This window comes from Galeopterus variegatus, unplaced genomic scaffold, assembly GCF_000696425.1.
Source record: "Galeopterus variegatus unplaced genomic scaffold, G_variegatus-3.0.2 Scaffold191, whole genome shotgun sequence".
NCBI classification, from domain to species: Eukaryota; Metazoa; Chordata; class Mammalia; order Dermoptera; family Cynocephalidae; genus Galeopterus; species Galeopterus variegatus.
This window is the reverse complement of record NW_007726302.1, coordinates 656,750-674,107: the sequence shown is the minus strand read 5'-3', so window position 1 is coordinate 674,107 and position 17,358 is coordinate 656,750. Positions and strand designations below refer to the sequence as shown.

General features: G+C 38.2%; 1 protein-coding gene across 1 annotated transcript in view; it reads left to right on the top strand.

Annotated features, from left to right (window-relative positions):
- The window catches only part of TASP1 (taspase, threonine aspartase, 1), a 51,084-nt gene extending 41,474 nt beyond the window's left edge, over positions 1-9,610 (top strand). The window contains exons 6-7 of the mRNA XM_008564783.1: positions 3,514-3,598; positions 9,523-9,610. Of these exons, the coding sequence (XP_008563005.1) occupies positions 3,514-3,598; positions 9,523-9,610 (173 nt within the window). The remainder of the gene's footprint in view (positions 1-3,513; positions 3,599-9,522) is intronic.
- The last annotated feature ends 7,748 nt before the right edge of the window (positions 9,611-17,358 follow it).

Below are 17,358 nucleotides of genomic sequence, written 5' to 3'. Positions count from 1 at the left end.
TTTAGGTACATATATGCTTTGTTTTAGTAGACATTGCCAGTTTTCAAAAGCAATTGCAATTTTTATTCTCACAAGCAGTGTATGAGCATTTCAGTTACTCTACAGTCTCACCCATTTTTGGTAATATTATTTTTAAATTCAGCCATTACATTTTTTTTTTTAATTGGACCATTGATTTTGTGAGTGCCGCTGCTGTGGAGGTGTAACACCGGGGGAGACGGGGAGTGGGCTCACCCCTGGCTTCCTCAGAGAGAGAGAAAACGGCAAGGGCCTCTCAGCCACCTTCCCAGCTGGGCTTTCTCAGCTGTCCTGGAGCCATTTGCAGCAAAGCCGTGGAAAATTTAGCGATTTTGATATATGTGTAGTGCTATCATTGTTTCAACGTAAGTTTTCCCTGGCAACTACTGATACTGAAAACCTTTTTATAGGCTTATTGCCCATTTAGATATCCTCATTGTGAAGGGTGTGTTTACATCTTTTGCATATTTTTATTAGATTTTTTTTGTTGATTTGTCAGAGTTCTTTATGTATTTTATTTTTAATTAAAAAAATTATTTATTTTAGGGCCGGCCCATGGCTCACTTGGAAGAGTGTGGTGCTCATAACACCAAGGCCAAGGGTTTGGATCCCTACAGAGGGATGGCCGGTTAAAGTAGGAGACAGAAACCACACAGTAGTTTAAACAGGAGGAGTTTAATATAAAGAGTTATTAAGCAGTATAGGAGAGTAACTATATGAGTATAAATATGGAAAGAGAACTCAAAGTGCATCCTAGGGCAGAGGGGTAATACTCAAGGAAGCATAAACTTGGAAGTGGGTTCAGACTTTGTTGAAGAAGATATGGTTACTGCCCACTGTATGGCAGAGCAGTTGCTGGGTTACCTGGGCCAGAGCTGGTTGACAGCCACTGTGTGAACAGGACCAATCCTATGGGGCAAAGGCAATCTCAGGCTGATAGGTGGGCACACAGAGGTCAAGAGGCTGTGGGTATTCAACATCCATTGTGCAGGATAAATATTGGGCTTTGGCTTACTAGGCAACCATCCCAATGCAACACTTGCTTCATGTGTGCTTGTGGAGAGAACTCAAAGTGCATCCTAGGGCAGAGGGGTAATACTCAAGGAAGCATAAACTTGGAAGTGGGTTCAGACTTTGTTGAAGAAGATTACTGCCCACTGTATGGCAGAGCAGTTGCTGGGTTACCTGGGCCAGAGCTGGTTGACAGCCACTGTGGGAACAGGACCAATCCTATGGGGCAAAGGCAATCTCAGGCTGATAGGTGGGCACACAGAGGTCAAGAGGCTGTGGGTATTCAACATCCATTGTGCAGGATAAATATTGGGCTTTGGCTCACTAGGCAACCATCCCAATGCAACACTTGCTTCATGTGTGCTTGTGGACCTGAGGAGAGGGTATGGGGATCAGTGACCAGGACTGGGGTGTAGTCTTATTCTTTCTGGGACTCCCAGCTATGCCACTGTGGCCCAAATCAGGAGCAGGAAAAAACAGGTGATGGCCAAGTACTGGAGAAAGCTGACCCTGTGAGCACTTAACATTGGAGAACACCATGTGGGCCAAATAGTAGAGACAATATCATGCTCTCCTAGCTAGCAAGCCACCCTTTCCTTCTGCAATGTGTCTCTAGTGTCCTTTACTGACAAAGCTTACCATCGTGCCAACTGGCAGAGGAAATGTCTTTAAAGGGCTCATATCCATTTTCACAGATCAGGCAACAAAGGATGAGTTTATAGCTGAGAAGCAATAAACTGATAGCAGGTACGTTTGGAAAGTAATCTGACTCCTGTGCTTTTCACTGTATGTTTTTTCTACCTCTCTATGTATGTAGTCCATCTTTTTCCCACTCATTTGAAATGCTGTCTATATTATATATTAAATACCCAAAGTCACAGTGTCTGTTTCTGAACTTTAGCTTTATTCTACATATTCCATTGATATATTTGTCTATTTTGTACCCAGACTACACTCTTTTAATTAGACTAGCTTTGAATAAGAAATGGTGTCTCATAGGGTGAGTACCTCTTCATTTTCACAGTCTGCTTTTCCTGATTAATTTAAGAGTCAGCTTGTCATGCATCATAGAAATTCTTTTGAAGTTTTAATGGAGAATTTATGGATTTGCATTTATTTATAAGTTAATTTGACAATTATTAATGTCTTTACGCTTTTCCTGATTAATTTAAGAGTCAGCTTGTCATGCATCATAGAAATTCTTTTGAAGTTTTGATGGAGAATTTATGGATTTGCATTTATTTATAAGTTAATTTGACAATTATTAATGTCTTTATAATATTCAATCATCACATCCAGAATATATTATGTTTTAAGGCTAGTATAGATATCTGGTCTGGGCTTTTCCTTTTCTTGATATTTCATACATTTTTTGTGTCACAAGTTTTGGGTATTTAGCAAAGTCTGTGTAATTAGTTTTGTTTTGAGTCAACCTGGTGGCATTAATTTAAGTTTTTGTAGTCTCTTTATATCCCACTGGTGATTGTATTGATAGTGTCCTGATAGGCATCCATAGGTTAGTGGTTGAGGACATGGTCTCTGGCATTAGCTGCCTCTGTGTTAAAATCTCAGCTCTGTGACTTGGGCAGGCAACTTGACCCTCTGTGTAAATGTTTTCTCATTAATTAGGTAGGGTTCATAAATATATCCTTATGATAGAGTTGAAGGATCAATTAAATCATCTGATGCATTTAAGAGTTTGGCCACTGGGCCTGGTGTATATTAGGCACTAAGTTACTTTTATTGCCTGCTATCATGATCATGATCATGATCATCACCATTGTCATATTTGCCATTGTCATTGTTATTCTGACTAATGCTATCCTATTGTTCTCCCAAGATAAGCACCCTCATCTCACTTTTACTTACTGCTTTGCCTCCTGGAAATAGTCTGAACCACATTGTAGGCTGCAATCTTGTACATACTTGGCCTCTTCCCCTCATCCTTACCTGTTTTGAAGGACTTTCTATTCTGTCTCTCGTAGGTGAGATTTAAAATTTTTGGCTTATATTTCCCCATTAAGTTTTCTCTCTAAGGTACCTTTGAAGCTGTTCAAAATCATGTTTATTCTATAAAGGAAATTCATGGTTTTGTGGCCAGTAAGTGCCTGGAGAATTTATTTAGTTTTGATAGTAGGAGAGTGCCACATTTTCAGTTAATTTTATTCTATTCTAAAATCTGTTTAAAAGGAACCTTATTTAAATGTGTAGTATTTCAAATTCTGTCTTTACTGCTGTAGCACATGACAAACATGAGATTATGTATTTTATATTTGTTCTTTTCTTCCATCTATTAGGTGTTCATATATTTTTTGATTTGCCTGTTATTGTTCATGATAATTAAGGGTTTTCATTAGTATATTTGAAGTCTTGGAAAAGAAGAATTTGCGAGACATTTTAAAGTTGTTTTATTGAAACAACTGCAAAACAGTGAGAAACATGAAAACATTTATGACTTCTTTTTCTGCCAATTTTGTTTTACAGGAATCAAGAACCCAGTCTCAGTTGCTAACAGGCTCTTGTGTGAAGGGCAGAAGGGCAAGCTCTCGGCTGGCAGAATTCCTCCCTGGTAATCACTTTGTTCTTCCCGACTTTTCCTGGGTCTTTTGTCTTTCATGCATGCAGTGTTTGAAGGCTATTTTTATCCACAGAAAACTGATGCTATTGGTTCCACACCAGCAGTCGGTATGCCTTTGAGAGGAAGACACAGTTTGTTCTATGATCTTGGAATGTTTTGTATACTTGATAAAGCTCTGGATTGAATAGAATATTATGGATTAAATCAGAAAGGAGATCACAGTTAATTTTTGTTTTTTTAGTTGATTACAGAGATGTTTTTGCTGTTACTAAGTGCTCAATTGGAGTCATTATATTATGAAACTTTAAAAGTATCTTAGAGTCTAGAACCTAAAGTAATTTTTAATTTTGAGAAGTGCTAGAATAAAAGTACATAGAACATTATAAATAGCCCTCATCAACCTGCCATTAAATTAGAATAATTAACAATGTTTTGTCCTTCACTTGTCTCATGCATGTCAATATTTTTTCCCTATAGTATTTTAAAGCAAATCTCTGACATCATATTTCATCCTTAAATAGTTATATAAATATCTTTATGTTTGCAAAACATAGCCATCATACCATTAGCATGCTTAACAATATTTACACATATGCATTGATACCTGTGCTCAGCATGTTTGGCTGTGGAGGTTATATTTATGCTCTGTATTGAAAGTTGTGACACCAGTACTGTAGGAAGCACTGACTGTTACGTTTTGAAGTCACAGAAAATGAATTATTATAGTTTAAAAAAATCTTAAAACCTTTTACCCAGATATATTCAAGGTTTCCTTTTAATCATGTACTTCCCAATTATTTAATTGTTATACTAGAAGATCAGTTATAAAAACAATTCTCAATGAAATATTACTTTTTAATATTTGTTTTTTGATAAAGTAAGGATCAGGGGAAGTAAATCTGATTTTTTGAGATCATTTCTAATATATTTGGTTGATATCAATAAGTTTCTTTATAACTCTGAAGTGAGAAAAGTGATTAAAAAATTCTTATATGTACTTTTCTCATAACTTATGCTAAACCCATGCTATTTTGTTTAACTGGTATGAAATCCACCAACCCAGAATTTACTAGGCATTTGTTTAGTAGATACATGCAGTGTACTTCTATTCATACCTTTTTAGGGGAGTAGTAGGTGCAGAGATTGTCTCTGGGTTTGTATGCACCTCAATGTGCATTTAAACATGACTTTGTTCTTTTCCTCATATTTCCTATTGTATGTAGAACATGATGAACACTAACTAAACAATTTAGAGGACACTCATTTAGTAGGGAGAAAAGATGCATTTATTTTGGTTGACAATAAAAGTAACGTGAACACTGTACAAGTGCTTTGAAGACCACCTACAAATTTACCATAATAATCCCATTTCCTCAACTCCTCATGGCATTTACTAAGCAGACTCTCAGCAGTACGTGGAGAAACGTGTACAAGAATCACCAAGACAATTTTGAAACAGATCAAGGAGTTGGATTTATCTGATAACGTGATACTTTTATGTATTACTATAGTTGTTAAAACAGGTTGATATAGGTATAGACAGAACTGCAAATCCAGAAACAGACTCAGTATATAAAGGAATTTAGTTTATGATCATGATGTCATCTCAAATCATTGTAGAGAAAAAGGATGCTTTATTGAATAAATTGTGTTGGGACAACTGGCTACATAGTGGAAAAATGTTAAGTTAAATTGCCGTCATGCCAGTCAGAAAAATAAAGCCTAAACCTAAAAGCAAAACAGAATAGTATAAAAATATTAGGAAAAAATATGAGAGATTATATTTATGACTATGGGATAGCAAAACCTTATTAAGATAAAAAATAATGTTATAACACCAAGGTAAAGTGTTCATATCCCCATACCAGCCAACCGCAAAAAACATACTTATAAGAAAAGATAAAAAATACAGTTAAACATTTGAAACATATGACGAATGAAAATGTATAGCTACTATCCAACGTGATCAGAATTAAAAAACAATAGGTCTTTTGGAAATGAGAAAAATTATTTGCAGCATATATAGCAAACAAAAGATTAGTACCCAGAGTGTATAAGAACTATAAAATGTCAATAAGAAAAAGATAACCACAATTTTAAAAATCAGTAAAGGATACAAATAGCCAATTTATGGAAAAGAAAATATTCATGGCATATAAATACATGAAAAGGTGCTCAATCGTAATATTCACCTTATTAAAGTAGCAAAATAACAAATATCAATAATATCCAGTATCGTTGATGGTATAGAAAAACAGTTCTCTGTTTTAATTTGCGGCTGACTGGTATGGGGATCTGAACCTTTGATCTTGGTGTTACAACATTATGTTCTAACCAACTAAACTAACCAGCCAATCCCTAGAAAAACAGGTTTTTTCTTCTTCTAATTGTGGGAACATAAACTGATATAGCCAGCTGAGAGACATTTTGGTATTATTTATTAATGTAAAAATTGAAAATGCACAGTTGTATTTTAAGATAACACACCTGAACATGTACACAGGAAGGCTTATACATCAAAAGATGGTCACAGCAATGTTGTTTATAGGGTATAAAACTATAAGCAACCTAAATGTCCATCAGTCGTTAAATAAACTTTTCTGGTCATATTTATTAGATATCCAATGCATGAAAAAAGGAAAGAAAAAATTGGTGTAACATGGATTGCTATTACTATAAATCTGCTTGGGCTGCCATAACAAAATACCATAGAGTGGGTGGCTTAAATAGCAGAAGTTTATTTCTCACAGTTCTGGAGGTTGAAAAGTTTAAGATCAAGGTTCCAGCCTGTTCAGTTTCTGGTGAAGGCTATCTTTCTGGCTTGAAGATGGTCGCCTTGTCTTCACATTGGAGGTAGGACTGGAAGGGGTTAGTTTGTGAAAGAGAGAGAAATATTTTCCTCATCTTATAAAAACATTAATCCCATCACTAGGGCCCTACCCTCATGACCTCATCTACTCTTTTTTTTTTTTTTTAAGATTACCAGTAAGGGGATCTTAACCCTTGACTTGGTGCTGTCAGCACCATGCTCACCCAGTGAGCTAACTGGCCATCCCTATATGGGATCCGAACCCGTGGCCTTGGTGTTATCAGCACCATGCTCTCCCGAGTGAGCCATGGACCGGCCCTGACCTCATCTACTCTTAATCATTTCCCAAAGATCCCATCTCCAAATATCATTTTGGGGGCTAGGGCTTCAACATATGCATGTTTTGGTGGACATAATTCAGTCCATAGCAATAGATGTCCACATAGTAGAGTAAAAAAAATGAGGTAAGGGGATCGCAACCCTTGGCTTGGTGTCGTCTGCACCACGCTCAGCCAGTGAGCGCACCGGCCATCCCTACAGAGGATCTGAACCTGTGGCGGGAGCGCCGCTGCGCTCCCAGTGCCGCACTCTCCGGAGTGAGCCACGGGGTCGGCCCTTATGTTTTTCTTAATAACATTTTTTAATCTAGTTTACATTATTGTAGGAGTACAGTATGTAGTGCATATAACATACAAAATATTTCTTGGTCAACAGTTTTTGTTATTGGTAAGGCTTCTGGTTAACAGTAGGCTATTAGTAGTTAACTTTTTAGGGAGTCAAAAGTTACACATGACTTTTCAGTTGTGTGGGAGGTTGGGAAGTGGTGGTCAGTGCGCATAACCCCTGCATTGTTGAAGGCTTAACTATAGTTTTCTTGTAATGGCTTTAGTCTGTGTTCATTTGGCTTCTTGGATGAATAGGGATATATATTTCATCAAATTTGAAAAATTTTTGGCCATTATTTCTTCAGGTATTGTTTCTGACTCCCTCTTCTATCTTCAGGACTCTACACATGTGTATTGTCTTTTATAATAATGCTTAGATTACTGATAATTCGTTTACTTTTTTCATTCTGTTTTTCTCTCTGTTTCACATTTAATAGTTTCTCTTGCTATGTTTTTAAGTTTACTAATTATTTTTCTCCAATTTCTAATCACCTGCTAATCTCATTCAGTTTAATTTTCATTTCTGACATTACAATTTTTGTTTCCAGAAGTTTGATTTGCATCCCTTAAAAAATATCTTCCTTGTATCTCCTTAACATGTTTAATCTTTCCTTTAGCTTCTTGAACATATGAATAGAATTATAACAACTGTTTTAATACCTTTGTTTACTAATTCTATCATATTTGTAATTTTTAGGTTGTTTTCAATTGAATGATTTTTCTCTCCATTTAGGTTATATTTTCCTGCTTCTTTGCATCCTTGGTAATTTTTTATTGGATTCCAGACATTGTGAATTTTACTTTTGTTGGTGCTGCATATTTTTGTAATTTTATCAGTATTCTTTAATTTTATTCTCAGATGTGGTTTGTTCAAAAACCGCTTGGTCCTTTCAGCTCTTGCTTTAAAACTTTGTTACATGAGACTAGAGAAGCATTTAGCCTTGAGCTAATTTTGCTTTGCTGTTGAGGCAAAACACTTTGAAGTACCATACCAGATGCACCTGGAATAAGGCTTTTTACTCTAACCAATGGGAGTGCTCCAAACTTCTGTCTTGATCATTTAGTTTACTACTTAAGCATCTCTTTTACATCTTTGCATAAAGAGAAGTTATTTCTTTTATCAAATTCTTTTTTCTAGAAGAAGGAAGCGCTAAAAATGCCATCAGTATCCAAGCTCAAATCTGTATCCAAGTTTCTATTTTAGTTATTCTAACATTTGAATTTTATGTGACAGATTTTCTTTGCAGTGATCTTCATTTGGTTCAAGAATAGGCAAAACTGTTTTCTACTCTCAGAATCCTTTATAATTTCCAAAAAAATAGAGATTTGAAGGAATAAAGTTGTTTATTCTTGTTGGTCTTCTCTCCTCTCTCTTTTTAATGCTCCTCCATCCCCACCTTTATGTATATCGGAAAACAGTTATTGGGGTTAACCATTTACTTTCTCATTGGAACCATTTGGGTATGTTTCTGAATGTCTACTTTAATTTTGTTTTGCCAGTCTGTCACTGATCTTATTAACAATTGCATCTTAAGACTTCAATATGTGTTACTTTGAATTTTTAGTGTTGGAATGATTAGAAGAACAGAAACAAAAAATAGGGAGTGGAAACTCACAAGTAGGCACATGTTCAAGGAGTCCATTACTAGCTGGCTGAGATCTTTAAGAAGTTGGCTATGAATGAAGATGAAGTGATTGAGTATTATGGCAACTGCTTACTATTATTATTTGCTTGGTTAAATTACTTAAGGAATGGGGTAGTTAATTATCCTTCATGCTATTTGAAATCTTTGAAAATAAGTATTTTACAGTTAGTTAGTAGTATCATTTTATTCACTTTGTTATGTTAAAATTTGCTGTGTAGGGCTTAAAAAATTCCTTTTGAGACATACCACAGTACTTTACTTACCACAGTAAAAATGATTCTGAGGGTTATATATATATATATTTTGTAGCATCAAGGCTTAGAAGTGTTTCTCACTGGGCATCTTTATATGTACCCACTCATTTTGACAGCATCCAGGAATTCTAGGAAGAATACCAAATTTGAAGACATTCACTTAATCTTAGACTTTTAACCAGATTAAATAGATCTTGTGACATAAACTGAAACCATGTTGAGCCAAGATAAATCCTGATATTTTTCCACTGGGAAGCTGACTATTTTAACTTTTTATTATGTTGTGTTTTGCCAAGTTTTACTTGTTAGTTATTGCAAATGATATTGTAACATTTCCAGTTGTGAAATATTTAATTTGGGGAAAAATTTAAAAGAATTTTTGATCATGTAGCCATCTTATTATTTTGAGGTAAATCTAAAATTATGTCTATTTGCAAGGTTATTTTTCAATTGCCTTACCATATTACTTACATTACTTTACTGAATATGTAGGAGATGATGACACCGTCAATTTTTAAAATAATAATTTTTCTGTTGTTAGTTTTTTAGTTGGAGAAGGAGCCTACAGATGGGCAGTAGATCATGGAATACCCTCTTGCCCTCCTAACATCATGACCACAAGTGAGTAAAAACTTCTCAGAATCAAGCTATGTGAGCATATATACCTGAAAATGTTACATTTGCTTTTGTTATGACCCATGTTGTACAGATATTTCAGGAGGAAAGCTTATGTTAAGATATATATAGTTAAAAGATATGTAGAAAGTTATTTGATTTAAGCCACATTTATATTCCCTGTGTTTTCTCATGCTTTTATGGAAGTATTGCTGAAGAATCCCTTTTAGGTTACTTAAATGAATTACTACTAATAAAATCATAATACCACCTTTTATAGAAAGAGAGACAGAGAGGGAGAAAGAAAGAGAGAAAAGGAGAGAAAAGAAAACATAGGTCAACATTTAACTGTCCTTGAACTGAGGAAGAACTTTTTAGGTACAAGTCCAAGAGAAGGAAAAACAAAGGTGTGACTATAGAAGAGTTAAAACTGAAAAACATTTGTCACAAACATGACAGAGGGATATGTATTCTTAATTTATGAACAAGTTTACCAACTTTACGAAAATACAAGTAATAGCCCAACAGAAAAATGGTCAAAAGTCATAAATAGAGAATATGATATAACTGATAAGGAAAATAAAATAAGTACATGTTAAATTTGTTCCCTTTTAACTTGTGAAAGAGTTAAAAAATATTATATTATTCCTGATAAGTGTGTGGTTAAATGAATATGATACATTGTAAATTGGCAGAGATTTTGGAGGACAGCTGAGTAATATAGATCAAAAGCCTTAAACTTGTTCTACTTCTAGGAACATGTCATTGGAAATACAGACAAGGATTTATGTAGAAAGGTAATCAGTAAGCATTTTTAAGAATATAAAATAATTTGAAAAAAAGTCTTATGTTCAACATAGAGGAATGTGGGCAAATAAATTATCATGTATTCTTATAATGAAACATAGGTAACTAGAAATTGTTGTGAAGATTCATGTCTGATTAAATCTAACGAATTTTTAAAAAGTGAAAAGTGAAGTTATAAATATGTGTATATGTGTGTGCATTAATTATGTTCTTATTTTTTAAGAAAAATAGCTTCATGTTTATATAAAGGGAGAAATATTAAATATGTACATTATTTTTAAGTGAAATTTTTATTTTTATCAAAGTAATCTATGAACATATAATCAAATGAAAAAATGTGGAATTTTTAACTTCATGGAGACCAAGTTGTATAAAAAGGACATGATTATATTTCATAGCAAGTATATAATAAGGCTCAGCTTTTAATACTATTATATCCACCTTGACTATTCATGTAGGTGAAAATTATAATATAGGGAAGCCAGAGGGAAGATAAATGTGTTTGTGGCAGTGAAGGAGGAGGATGAGAGTTCTGAATTCTCATAGTCCCCATTGCTAATTCTGTCTTAAAGTCTTCCGAGTGGAACTTACTTTAGAGTTCTTATATCAGGCAAACAAATCAGGTCATCTGCTGGTTCCATTTTTTTCTTGGAGACGTGCCACCTGGCACCTTCCAGTCTAGAATCTTACTAGGTCTGCTGTGTAGCTGTCTTGGGAGTCCCTTTGCTTCTCTTCAGTATTAGATTCTCTGTTTCCTGGATCTCATGTGGTTTTGTTTCTTGTTTATTTGGTATATGTGATTCTGGAAATCATTTTCCTTTAGGTGTTTGAAGAGATTGTTCTCTTGTCATCTTGTTTCCCGTCTTGTTATTATTCAAGACTCCCAGTTCTTATGGTATATCTTTTCTCTTTCAGAGGAAGCTCTTAATTCCCATGTTTTGATTATTGCAATGAAGCATCTTGGTTTTTTTCATTTTTTTTGCTGGGTACTCATTTTGTACTTTCAATCTGGAAATTCATGTGCTTCAGCTTTGGGGAAATTAAACAAATTGTGGAATAATTTCTCCCTCCTTATTTTCTCTTTTATTTTTCTAATTTCTACTAATTAGATGTTGGATCATGTACTCCTAATCTTTGTATCTTTATTGAAAATATTTTTCCTCCTTTAAAAATCTCTCTGTTTTGTCCTACTTTCTGGATAGTGTCTTTAATTTTATCTCCCAAACCTTTTATTTCTGATGAATTTATAATTTTGGTTTTCATGTTTTTAATTACTAAAGATCCATCTCTGATTAATACACTTTTTATGTAGTGTCCTGTTCTTATTTCAAGAATGCGATAGTTTCTCTTATCCTTCCTACAGTTTGGTCTTATCTGGTGTTTCTGCTTTCTTCGGCTTACTTTTGTTTGTTTTTTTGTTTTGGACCCTACTGCATGTTGACAGATTTCCTCAATTATCTAGTGTCTTTTTATATTCATGAGTGAAGCACTTAGAAGCCATTTTGAAGCTATGTATGTGAATGCAGGTCTTGTTGACCTCAAGGTGAGTTGTGTGATCAGGCTTTTTGTTGGGGGAATGTCCTAGGTGTTGCCTCAGCAAAACGTTATGTCTATACATTTTTCTTTTGAATTGGTCAGAGAGAAATGGTTCCAGCTCTGGTAGGGCAATAGGCAGTATTCTGGTTACAGAAGAAGGAAAGGGTCTGGAGGTCTCATCTTTTCTTTATCAGACTTTTATATAGAGTCTGATACTTGTCCCAAGCTGTGCCCAGTGTCCACTAATTTGGGGCCCATCTGCTTCAGCCTTTCTAAAGAGTAAACCTCATGTTTTCTACAAGCATGGGAAGGGGATTTGGGCATCCAGATATTCCTATTGACAGTTTCTGCCAGTTATCGTGTTACTCCCGACCTGGCTTTCAGAGATACCCATGCCTTCTGTTCTGAGCTCTGCTCATGTTTCCTTGGCAGGAATTAGTTTACTTTGGCAGAGATTAGTTTGCTTTGTGATGTCTTGTCTACCAGATATTGGGGCTCATCTTCCTCTGCTCAATCAGTTACTGTTTGTCTACTTGCTTTCTTTTTTCTGGAATTATATTGATTTTGCCTATGGTTATCATCATTCCTACTTTGCATTCCTGGTGTATTTAAACCTTTCTTCCTCCTTAAATTTCTTTTTGGTAGGGTTTTAGTAGGGTGTGGAGATGAGATCAACTCACATGTTTAGTCTGCAATTTTACTTCAGAACATGTGTATAAAAGGGTGTTATGAAATGATTATTACTAGATTTTTCAGGATGACAAAAATATTTTTTGACTATACATTAGTATTTTATGTTTGTAACAAAAACATAATTGAAAGAAAATGAGCCGAAATGCTGGGTACCGATCAAGCTTTATTAAAAGAAGAAAATCTGCCAGGCTGCACTCAAAATGGAGGGAAGCACCAGGCATGGGGGTGGGAGAGTTTATATAGGCTGTAGGGAAGGCTGACATAATCAGGGAGGGGTTTGGTGCTGGTGTGGAGGAGTTTCTCTTTCTCAGAAGCCATGAGGTTTCTCATAAGGGAAAGGCTAGTGGCCATTTTATGCTGAGTTTGTGTAAAATGGCACCAGTCACGTCCAAGATCCATCATTCCCACCTTTTAAGTATAGGGAGAAGGGAAAAGGGGTAAAGGTCTCATTCTTCTGAAGCTACTTTCTGCTGGAGATGGGGAAAGATACGAAAAAAATAAAACAATTGGGTGGTGGGGTATTGGTTTCGTGTGGGGAGGCCATATTCTTCTGGGGAAGTGTCAGGGCCAACGGTTCTCAGGGGCTAATATCCTCCTCCCAGGAATAATTCGGCGACCTTTTGATTGGTGAAAGCCAGCATACGTTCCTGTAAGAAATTAGAGAAACACCGAAAGAGGCAGGGAGCAAGAAGGACAAGTCCCATCATGGTCAGGGGTCTGAGGTGTTTTGTCCTGAAGTCCTCCCCCATCGCTATAGCCTAGGTGAGTGGTTTGTGTGAAGCAGAAATGTTTTTGTTGTAGGCGGCACTGGACTCCAGCAGAATCCCCTTTGGAAAGAGCTATCCAGTAGTTTTTACCCCCATAAGAACGTGATGTGGCAGTTGTCTGGTCATAGCATGTTGTGGGAATGTATGTCAGGGATGTGAATGTGTCCTGTAGGGTTCCTGTGAAGATTCTGGGTGGCTGACCTGGGAGGTTGGAAAGTGTCCTTCCACCCACCAAGACCTTGGTTATACATTGTGAACAGGGTGTGGCATATGTCTCTGTTAGAAAAAGAAGCAAGAGGAAGAGAGAAGGCAAGGGTTCAGGGGCCAAGAGGTTGAGAGGGTGCATAGTAGGAAGGAGGAGTAGAAGGTAACCTTGTTAGGGGTGTAACTGCAGAGGGAGCCCTGCCAGGCTAATTCAGTTACCCACTCAAGGATGTCTTCAACACTGGAGGTGGTGAGTTGGGACCAGTCTTGGAGCAGCTCCTGTGTGAAGGACATGAAGTGGGCCTGTAAGAGTGAGAGGATAATTGCTGGGGAAAGATCATCCTTCTTCTGAGATTGGGGGAAGAGCAGAGGTCCTGGATATTTTCAGTTTTATGGGTCCTAAAATGGATGAAGTGTAAGTAGATGTTGGGTTGGGGGTTGAGCAGAGGGACCTCTCTGGCTTGGTGTTAACAGTAAAGTCTCAGGTGCAGGTTTTACCAAGGATAAGTGAGACCAAGGGGCCTTTCATAGTACTTTTACTGCCGTGGGGGTGGTGAGAAGTACTATATAGGGCCCTTCCCAACATGGTGAGAGGGGCTTTGGGTTCGAGTTTTAATATACACTTGCTGTACCGGGCTCGATCTAAAGTCTGAGGGGGTGGTGGGAAAAGGATGAGGTAATAGAAGGTTGGCCTGTTCCCGAAGAAGATCCCTAATGAGTGAAAGAGTAGGGAGATACTGGCTTAAAGGTGATGAGCTGGAAAGGAGAGGTGTGAGAGTGAAGGGCTGACCATACATAAGTCTGAGGGGGCTGAAGCCAGTGGGTTTGTGGGGGGCAGCTTGCAAGTGAGTGAGTGCTAGAGGGCTAAAAGGGCGGCTGCCATCAAGGCCCGTAAACATGGAGCCCATCCCTGGGCTGTGGTGTCTAGTTGTTTAGAGAGGTATGCAGCCAGGGAGAAAATATCATCTCCCTCTTGTCCCAAAACCTGACTGCCAATCCTTGGGTTTCAGTGATGTATAGGACAGAAGGACGAGATAGATTTGGGAGGGATAGAGCTGGGGCTGTGAGGAGAGTGGCTTTAATCACTGGAAGGGAGAAGGAATGGGCTTTGTGGGATCTAAGGGAATAGCAGGATCCCCTTTGGCTGCCTCATAAAGTGGTTTTGCTAGCATGCCAAAGTTGGGAATCCGTAGGTGAAGATACCCTGCAAGCCCAAAGAAAGTATTTCACCCTTTGTGGTAGGATTAGAGAGTTCAGAAATTAAACTCTTGTGATCCACTGTTATTTCTCTGGTGTTGGGGGTGAGGTGGACTCCTAAATAGGTGACTAGAGGAGAAGAAATTTGGGCCTTGCTGGGGGACACTCTGTATCCCCTGGAGGCCAGGAAATTAAGGAGAGCAACAGTGTGGGCCTGTGAATCCTTATAGGAGGGGCTACAAAGGAGGAGGTCATCCATGTATTGTATTAAAGTGCTAGAGGTTGGAGGAAGTTCAGATAAGTCTTGAGCTAAGGCCTGGCTGAAGAAGTGGGGGCTATCCCGAAACCCCTGAGGTAGTACTGCCCAGGAGAGTTGTGAATGACATGTATCAGGATCAGTCCAAGTGAAGGCGAACAGGTTTTGACAGGAAAGGTGTAAGGGAATAGCAAAAAAGGCATCTTTGAGGTCAAGTACAGAGAAGAAATGGGTTGTTGTTGGGATTGTGGATAGAAGAGTATAGGGGTTAGAAACGATTGGGATTATGGGTAAAACGGCTGCATTAATGGTCCTGACATCTTGAACTAAATGGTATGAGCCATTAGGCTTTATAACCAGAAGGATGGGTGTATTAAAAGGTGAGTGGGTAGGCCGTAAGAGGTGAGAAGAAAGGAGTTTGTATATGAGGGGTGAGTGGGTAGGCCGTAAGAGATGAGAAGAAAGGAGTTTGTATATGAGGGGTTTTAAGCCTGTTAGGTGTTTGTTAGTGATGGGGTATTGTGGGACATTAGGGAACGGAGAGGGGTTCTGCAACTTAACAAGGGTAGGGGAATGGTGCATAGCAATGGAGGGAGAAGCTGTGTCCCATACTATGGGATTAACCTTTTCCAAGGGGGAGGGGAAGGTGGAAGCCTCAGGGGCCAGGTCTGGGTGGCCTGTAACAAAAGTATTGTAGCTGGAGTTAAAATGTTTAAGGTAAGGGTAGCTTTGAATTTGGAAAGGATGTCCCATCCCAGTAAGGGGGCTGGGCATTGAGGCATTATTAAAAATTTGTGTGTGAATTTGGTGTGATGTAGGATGCAGGAAAGGGGTTGAGTGATCCATGGGTGGTATTCTGATCCCGTGACCCCTATTATTGTGATAGAGGATGGGGTTGTTGGTCCTGCATATTCAGAAAGGGTAGAATAAGTGACCCCTGTATTGATGACAAAAGAGATCGGCTTACCTGCTATGAGGAGAGTTACCCTAGGCTCACGTGTGGTGATCTCCATGGGGGCCTCGGGCCCTGGGCATCATCAGTCCTCCTCTTGGGCAAATCCAAGAAGTTCCAGTAAAGATGGCCGTGAAGCCAAAGGCTATGCATTGTGGACTGGGCCACTCCCTCTCTGGTAAGTGGAACAGTCAACCCCCCAGTGACCTTGCTGTTTGTAGTGAGGACAGGGCCCAGGAGGGGGCATGGGTTTAGGACAGGTCCATACCCAGTGGCCCGGTTGACCACATTTGAAGCAGTTCCTGGCTTTGGAGTATGTGAGCCATGGACAGCATTAACCAGGAGCTGGTATTTGGCCTGATCTCTTTTGTAACGATCCTTCTTACTCCTCTGCCTCCCTATTGTTAAAAACATTGAAAGCTGTGTTAAGGAGGTCTCATTGGGTCACATTTGGACTATCCTCAAGTTTTTTAGTTTTTTTTCAAATATCTGCGGCTGATTGAGTAATGAAATGAAAGTGTAAGAAGGCCATGCCTACAGGGGAGTTTCGGTCTATATGTTTGTATTTATGTAAAGCCTCAGAAGTGGGTTAGGATCTTGCTGGGATTTTCAGTGGATCTCTCTGTATGGTGAGGGGGCATGGGTTTAGGACAGGTCCATACCCAGTGGCCCGGTTGACCACATTTGAAGCAGTTCCTGGCTTTGGAGTATGTGAGCCATGGACAGCATTAACCAGGAGCTGGTATTTGGCCTGATCTCTTTTGTAACGATCCTTCTTACTCCTCCGCCTCCCTACTGTTAAAAACATTGAAAGCTGTGTTAAGGAGGTCTCATTGAGTCACATTTGGACTATCCTCAAGTTTTTTAGTTTTTTTTCAAATATCTGGGGCTGATTGAGTAATGAAATGAAAGTGTAAGAAGGCCATGCCTACAGGGGAGTTTCGGTCTATATGTTTGTATTTATGTAAAGCCTCAGAGGTGGGTTAGGATCTTGCTGGGATTTTCAGTGGATCTCTCTGTATGGTTTCTTTAAGCTTGTCACAATTGACTGACTTGTGAGTAGCCTTTTGGAGGCTGTGAAGTTGGTGTGTGATCATATTATCCTGGAGATCCTGGTCCCCATGGCCAGTCTGGTAGTCCCAATTTGGGTCTGTGCAAGGGACAGCAACGGCTCTCACAGGCCACCTATTATTTGGGCATGTACCTCATCTGCCTGTTGTTGGGGTGTTATCCAGACCTGCTCCCTATTCTTGGGGGATAGGGTAGAAGTGGGAATCATGCAAACATCATGCCAGGTGAGATTATTAGACTGGCTGAGATATCTTAATTCCTTAAGATATGTTTCCGGGT